Genomic DNA, 8,176 nt, shown 5'->3' with positions numbered 1-8,176 from the left:
TGCTACACATATATCTGGAGTTACGGGTTCCCCCATGTGTATTCTTTGGTTGGTGGTTTAATCCCTGGAAGCTCTGGGGGCTCCAGTTAGTTGATATTGCTGTTCTTCCTGTGGGGTTACAACCCTCTTCAGCTCCTTCAGTTTTTCCCCTAACTCTTCCATTGGGATCCCCAGCTCAGTCTGATGCTGGCAGAGCCTCTCAAGAGGACAGCCATTTTAGTCTCCTGTCTGCAAGCACTTCTTGGCATCAGCAACACTGTTTGGGTTTGGTGTCCAGATCTCTGAGTTTGAGGCCAGCCTGGTCTACAAAGTAAATTTCTAGACAGCCAGGGCTAGGCAGAAAAACCATGTCTTGAATAACAAACAAACAAAAAAACAGATTTATATTATTGTATGTATAGGTATGTGACTGTGTACCACATGTGTGCAGGTACCAGCAAAGACCAGAAGAGGAAGGCACCAGCCCCTCTAGAACTTGAGTTGCAGGTGGTTGTGAACCACCCAGTGTAGGCCTGGAAACCAAACCCTGATCTCCTGCAAGAGAAGCCAGTGCCCCTAGCCACTCAGCCACTGCCAGCCCTGCACAGTCTCCACCGTCCCAGCCAAGAGCTCACTCAGCCACTGCCAGCCCTGCACAGTCTCCACCATCCCAGCCAAGAGCTCAGTGGTTTTGGTAGACAGGAACCAGCTAACCCAGAAAGGTATTGTAGAAAAGAAATGAAGCTACCCTCCCTCAAAAGTTGAAAAAAGAAAACAAGATTGAGCCAGGCGTTGGTGGCGCACGCCTTTAATCCCAGCACTTGGGAGGCAGAGGCAGGCAGATTTCTGAGTTCGAGGCCAGCCTGGTCTACAGAGTGAGTTCCGGGACAGCCAGGGATATACAGAGAAACCCTGTCTTGAAAAAAAAAAAAAAAAGAAAGAAAGAAAGAAAGAAAAAAGAAAACAAGATTGGATGGAGGGCTCACATCGGCTCCTCTGAAGATGCATTTACAAGTACAGTGGTTAGGAAGATGGTGTCAGCAAAAGGATGATGGAACAAAATGGGGAACCATGAAATGTCCCACATGGATGCAGCCAGCTGATTTCCAATGGGGACAAAAACAGGGTATCTTAGGGTTTCTATTGCTGTGATGAAACATCATGACAAAAAAGCAAATTAGAGAGGAAAGAGTTTATTCAGCCTTCGCTTCCACATTGTTCATCACCAAAGGAAGTCAGGACTGGAATTCACACAAGGCAGGATCCTGGAGGCAGGAGCTGAGGCAGAGGCCATGGAAGGGTACCGCTTACTCACTTGCTCAGTCTGCTTTCTTATAGAACCCGGGACCAGGGATGACCCTATCCACCATGGGCTGGGCTCTCCCCGCTTGATCACTAATTGAGATCTTTACACTCCTTACAGCTGGATCTCATGGAGGCATTTTCTCAACTGAGGCCCCTCCCTCTCTGATGACTCTCATCTCAACACAAAACCAGCCAGCACAGTGAGTTAGAGGAACAGTGCCTGTGTACAAAACATGACCCTTAGCACACCTCACAACAAAGGATGAGCCGGGGCTGCACAGGTGTCTGAAACAGAACTAACACACGAGAGACAATCCACTTAACCTCAAGTTTGAAAGCAGCACCTGCAGAGTCAACAGGGTTTCCTCCACAGGGCAAAATACCCAAGATGGAGGGAGCGCTTCTAAAGCAAATAAGGTTCATTTCAGCTCACCTGCTCAGAGAGGGCCCATTGGCCTGCTTGCTTTTGGCTTGTGGCACATGTAACAGGAAGGCATGGCAGAGGAAGGTTACTCACCTGTGGCAGCCAGGAAGGAGGACCTGGGTAGCTGGGTCCCCAGCACCCCCCACCTTCAACTGTATACCTACAGTAAGCTAACTCCCTCCTCTAGACCCCACCCCCAGACCAGCCATTGGCTAATGACCACCTGTCAATTCCTGAGGCTCTGGGAAATACCTGCTACAAATAATAACCATATCCAAAGAACAAGAAAAAAGAAATCAAGCTTCATCAAAAATTTCAACATTTGCTCTGAGGATGGGACTAAAAAGACCAACTCAGAGGCAGGAAAGAGACTTGTTTCCAGAATAGTTAGAGATTTTTAAATAGGTTCAGCAAGAGGCCAGAGTGGGTAAAGCTTATGTGTGCAAGCAAGAGAAACAGGGTTCTGATCCCCCCCCATGGCCCCCTGTACCTGGTAGTCATCTGTGATTCTAGCCCTTAGGGGACAGGGACAGGAGGCCCAAGACAGTCAAGTACTCTGATGAGTCCCCGGAGTCTGGTTCCCTGCTACTGTCATAGCAAGGCCGCAGGGGCATACACCTCAGTAGCAGAGTGCCTTCTCTGCCTGTGAAGTGGCAGGAAGGAAGAGGGGAAAGGAGGGTCCCAGAGACTGCCCTGAAGCAGCTCTGACAGTGTGGTGACATCGTAAGGTGACAGCTTCAGAGGGCCACGCCCTGTGCAGGAACCCTACTATGGTTCCAGTGATTATAGGTAGAAGTTGGTGGAGTTCCTCAGACAGACCAGGGTTCAGAAATCAAGGTCCCAGGACAGGATGCTGCAGGCCTATGAGGCCCTGGGCAGGGGATTTGTCTAAGGAAAGGTTATGGGGACATTGCTATTGTACACCTGCCTTGGGCCACTCATCAGGCCTTTTCTGCCCCAGGTCCATGGCTTTACTTATGATGTCAGTTGTATCCCTTTTTATGTGGCTTTTCCTGACACCTGTTCTATGTCCACACCTCCTTCCAGTGACCAGCAGCCACATCTACTGCCATCCTTTGCTCTCTGAGGCCTTTATCCTCACACCTACCTTTATCAGTCTTCCCTCCTAAATCGTTGCCGCCACCACCAGCATTTCTGTCATCTAAGCCTGCCAGGCCCTTTGGGAAGTGCTAATGGGTGTGGATGGGGGTTATGTAAGATGGATGGAAGGACAGAAGGATGAATGATTTGGTGGGTGGGTGGATGGATGGATGGATGGATGGTAGATACATAGAGTGATAGCCTGAGGGCTGGGAAAATTAATGGTTTCATCAATAGTGTGTGGTCAGATGAGTGTATATGTGAACAGCTTTGTTGGTGCACAGATAAATGGGTAATTCTGTGGTTGGATAGATGGCTAGCTGTCCGGCTTTATAGCTTTTGATGGATGGGTGGGTGGGTGGATGGATGGATAGATGGGTGCTTGTTTTCTGAACAAGTAGATGGATGGACATATGCAAGTATGAATCATCAGGCAAGTGTGTGACTGTGGAAAGATAGACAAAAGTGGGATAGACAGCTGGCGATAATGGTAGAAGTTTTGTAGCTGGAAGGCACTCTGAGACTGGGAGGCTTCTCTTAGGGACCCATGAACCTTTTGCCAGTCTATGGCTGGGTTGGCCATGTCACATTCAGGATAATCTAGCACTTGGGCCACACCACAATGCTTTGTTTAGAAGCTCAGACATGTGCTCTGTCCTGCCCACAATGCCACCTCTGCAGTCCCTGCACCCATGGGGTGTGGGGTGGGGTAAGACAAGCAGAGAGTACAGTCACCAACACATGGGGGGTCTTTAGCCACTAGGTCTTGGAGTTCTTCCTCCCTCTGTCCCCTCATGACCCAGGGACACACCCACAGAAAGAGCAGCCAGATGGACTCGGCTTTTTCTTTTTACAAAGACTTTATTGTCTGACATGCTTGACAAAAAAATTACAGCCACAATCAAGTTATGCCAAAATGATTGAGGAGCAGGCCGCCATCTTTCAAATCTTGAGGACTTCCGATGAATTTTCTCTTCAAGACAGCTGCCTCCACAGCTTTTTCTTCTCCACATAAAAATATGCCGCATTCTGAAGATGCCCTAGGAAACTTTTTAAGTTTATAGTTCTTGGTCCACATAGACACTGCAGAGCTGAGAAAGCACACAGGAGATGCATTTTCTCTGCCCCAAACACACCAGGCATCTGAGGCACCAAAGAGAGACCTTGTAAATGTCCCACACACCAGGAACCACTTGGCCCAAGCAAGATTCCCGCAGCCCTGTGGCCTGTGGAGCACAGTTGTCCTGGCCAATGTAGGGTACCAAAGGTGGTCTGGGAATGCAGACTCACCCACAGTGAAGCTACGGAGCCCAGCTCACTCACCTGCAGAGAAAGACTTGGGAGTGGGTCTCACAGGATGCTGAACTTAAAGCTCGGGATTCCTTATGGTATGAGGGACTCTCGATTGAGAAGGAACAAGAGCCAGTTTTGAACAGGACCCTTCCAAATTAAGCGAGACTCTTCACCCAGGCCCTGCTTTGCAGGGAGAGAACTCCGGTGGTGATGGTGCGGGTGTGAGGCCAGAGATGGAGGTCCAAATCTCATTGTTGCCCCCTTTTGTGCTGTGCATCCTCAGGCAAGTGACCTCTCCTCTCTGGCCTCAGTGGCCTCATCTCTGTAACAGGGGGAAGAGTACCTACCTTGCAGGAATGTCTGTAGATAATGCAAACTTATACTGAATAAAGGTACCAGGATATCTGGTCCCAAGGCTGGAACCAGGCCAAGCAAGTGAGGCCCTCGTGTCTGATGCATGACATAAAAGGTGTAAAACATCAAGAGTCGGGACAAAGAATACTATTTTAGTGACGTGTTACTGAGAGTCGGAATGAGTGCAAAAAAGAGTCCAGAAAGAACAAATACCGGCATTTTTAAATAGACAGCAATGGACTCTGCCTCCCCCTGACTCAGGGCCTGCTGGCTCTGTTCCCTGCAGGTGGGCTCACCCAGGCCTAACTCAGGAAAGGCTGCAGCCAGAGGTGGAGCTGCCATCAGCACCCAGGGCAGCTCTGTCACTGCGCCACCTCCCGGTTATCGGTGGTACTGACAAGCTTCCTGGAACCCTCTGGAGGCAAATCAACCACATGAAGGATGGAGCTCATCGAAGACGCTAACAACCTGGTTAGGTTTGAAGGAGCGCATGTGCCACACACATGGGGCATGACTGTGACCAGGCACAGAGCCTCAGCCTGTAGAACCCCCTGGCCATTGTAATCTACAAAGTAGTGTGGTCCCAGAGGATCTAAGATGGCCTCACTGTGATGAATAACCAGCAGGTTCTGGCCACCAGAAGAACAGAGTTCCCCCAAATTCAGGTTCTGAGCCAGAAGCTGGGGACACTCAGCCATTGTCCACATTGACAGCAGGGTCCTGAGGAAGGAGTACGGGATTAAGCCAAGCCATCTGCTCTAGGCCTGGCCGGGGGCTGTCAGAATTCCTGAGATGTCCCTGAACACTCCCAAGATCCATGCACACAAGGGACAAGTCTAGCTCCTTTCCTCCAGCCAGAGAAGAGTGAGCTGCATTGCCCGGGCCATACACCCCAAACCTTGGGGCTCACAGGCTACGCAGACACACTTGGGTAGCTAGACATCCTGTATAAAATTTCCCATATCCCATCCAAGAGCAACGGCTTCTCAAAGCTGGAGGGGGTGTCAAACCAAGCTTCTGTCATTTCCCAAGTGAGACAGGGCTGTGAGCGTGTTAGACCCTAGAACGAAGGAGCAGATGCACACACAGAAAACAGGAATGAGCCTGGTGCCCCCGACAAGGCTGCTCAAGGCAGAAGGCTGGCCAGGGTGACTTCTTTCATCCCAAGGACTCTACTCATTGCTGGCTGGTCCTATGGCCAAATAGACTGTCCGGGCTGTTCTGCATGGAAGGAAATGGGTCAGGGGATCCAGGCTCTCGGCCAGACATATGGAGCTGATACGGGCAGGCAGAACTGGAGTGGGTAGCAGTCAGGAGTTCCGGGGTGTGGGCAGGTCGATGACTATAGGGGGATTCACAGGCTGATAGTTCACAGTGCACACAGACGCGTTCACATAGGTGGTGGTCCCATCCGCCATGACACCATACCCTGGAAAGTAAGCATGCACCTGTCAGACCGTTATCTGGAGCTTTCTGGTGGCTGCGACAGCTACAGGTGTTCTGCCACAGCAGGTGGATGTGTCTGGGGCAAGCTACAACAGCTTTCACACTTGGGTCTTTTCATCTATCAAATGGAAGTGGTAATAGGTCCTTCTGAGCCTGCGAGGAGGACCACATGAGGTCAACGCCCAAATGCAGTGCTTAAGCCCGTGCGCACCACAGGAAAAGCATATAGCAAGTCATCATCATCCTCACATCGTCTTCCTCAGCAGGTATCATCAGCATGGTCTCTATGACCACTGTCAGCACAGTAGATGTGACCAAGTATAGGCTCCTGATTTCCATAGTCCCCAGTATCACCATCTCGTCAGATAAGGTCAGGTGTGCTTGTGTGCTATGTCCGCAGACAGCACCGCCACATCGTCACTGTGGCCTCCATCACCATCCCATCACTGTCGTCATCCCCATGGCAACCACCATCAGCATCACCACCATCAGCAGCCGTGCTATCATCAGTATCACAATCCTCGTCAGCAGTGTGAGTGGCCAGGACTCTGAGCCACCTGCCCACAGTGCGGGTATCCCCACGGCTCCAGGGAGTTCACCTTCTGCTAGCCAGCAGCACTGCCATGCTGACCGCGGCAGTAAGCATGTGAAGTAGTCTATGCCTGGGCCACAGAGGTGGCTGTTTCTTGCAGAAGTCAGAGAGGGAGCTAGTGAGCAGGATTTAAGGGAGGGTACACCATGTGAGCTTCCCTCCCCTCCTGCCCACCCACTCACCTTCATGGATGTGGCCAAAGACGTGCAGCCGTGGCTGGACTCGCCTCTGGACCGTGTTGAGCAGCTCCACACAGCCCACACGCTGCATCTTCTTGGGGACCCAGTCTAGAAAGCCTGTGGGGGCATTGAGGGGACAGCATTGAGGGGGACAGCATTGAGGGGCATCTTGAACCTTGAGCATCTATTAGCATAGACTGGGTGGGACTTGAAGTCATGCCACAGCCCCAGCACAGATTCTCTCTCCCAGTGCAGCAAGCTCCAGAACCCTGCCCTGCCTCAGAGGAAAGCCCCATCACAACACAGCTCCTGGAGGCACAATCTCTCTCCCTTGACAGGACTAAGAGACTCCTCCTTTCCAAGAGCCCATGGGAGGCCAGGCACCTGGGTCCAGGAGCATACAACCACTACAGCTCTCGCCCTGTAGCTGCTGCAGGGGCTGTTTGAGCTACCCATTGTAGAAGGGCAAACTGAATCAATCCATGGTGTCCCAGTGGCTGGAAGCAAAGTGGAGCCTCCATAGCCTCAGAGGGATATTTCCCATTCAGAAACTTTCTCTACAAAACCCCACAGAAGCTGCGGCCTAGCTCTGTTGGTAGACTACTTGCCTATCTGGCGTAAAGCTCTGGGGCATTGTAGACGTGATAGTGTATGGCTGTGATCCCAGTACAGGAATATCATGAGTTTAAGGTCATCCTTAGCTACATCAAAAGTTTGAGCCCAGCCTAGGATACATGGGGGTGGGGCTGGTACACAGAAGCATGGAGCTAGTTTCCTTGGCTGAGACACCCTCTCATGGTGCCCACTGTGTCTGTTGGCCGCCAGCCTCCCGGAGCTGCCCCATATGGTGGTGGCTTATTATCTTTCCATGGCTAACACAAACGAAAAATAATCAATGACTTGAGTGAGCAATCAGGTTTCTGCCGGCCCCTCTCTGTTTGGGTGGGTGAGAGAAGCTACGGAGCTGCCAGCAAGGGTTAGAGAGCTCCAACTCAGTGTGCCCAGCAAGCTTCACCACAAGAGAGGTGCTGAGACCAGAGCATAGCCAGGCATGGGAGAGAAGGAGACAGACACGCTGTTGGTGGTGAGTAGGACTGGGCTTTGTGGTAGAGCTAGGTCCAGGTCTCCATAGCTCCTCCACCTCGCAGACTGGTTCGCAGCTCTGCGCCTTGGCTTCATCTAACAGACAAAAGTACTGCCCTAGAATCTGGAAGCACACAGTCCCATCCTTATGTGGCAGTGCAGGCTAAGACAGAGCTGGAGTGGGGGTGGTGGTGTGTCTCTAACACCCCAACTGCCCTGATGACTACAATCTGAAATGAAGTACATTAGCATCTGCTGGGGCATGGTGAACGTGGGCATTCCCAAAGCAGATGTGCAATGTACTTTGGGGCTGGGGCAGGGCATCTGGAAAGCAAGAAGACCAAAGGCTATGACTTCTGGATGGATGGATGGATGGATGGATGGACGGACGGACGGACGGACGGACGGACGGACGGACGG

General features: G+C 51.4%; 1 protein-coding gene across 4 annotated transcripts in view; it reads right to left on the bottom strand.

The window, feature by feature from the left end:
• Positions 1 to 3,650: 3,650 nt before the first annotated feature.
• The window catches only part of Mpped1 (metallophosphoesterase domain containing 1), a 76,257-nt gene continuing 71,731 nt past the window's right edge, over positions 3,651 to 8,176 (bottom strand). For all 4 annotated transcript variants that reach the window (XM_031351212.1, XM_031351231.1, XM_031351221.1 and 1 more), the window contains 2 exons: positions 6,677 to 6,790; positions 3,651 to 5,885 (listed from right to left, as the gene is read on the bottom strand). In XM_031351212.1, coding sequence (XP_031207072.1) covers positions 5,767 to 5,885; positions 6,677 to 6,790 — 233 coding nt within the window. In that variant the 3' untranslated portion in view covers positions 3,651 to 5,766. The remainder of the gene's footprint in view (positions 5,886 to 6,676; positions 6,791 to 8,176) is intronic.

This window comes from Mastomys coucha, unplaced genomic scaffold, assembly GCF_008632895.1.
Source record: "Mastomys coucha isolate ucsf_1 unplaced genomic scaffold, UCSF_Mcou_1 pScaffold11, whole genome shotgun sequence".
Classification (NCBI taxonomy): Eukaryota; Metazoa; Chordata; class Mammalia; order Rodentia; family Muridae; genus Mastomys; species Mastomys coucha.
This window is presented reverse-complemented; position numbering and strand designations above follow the sequence as displayed.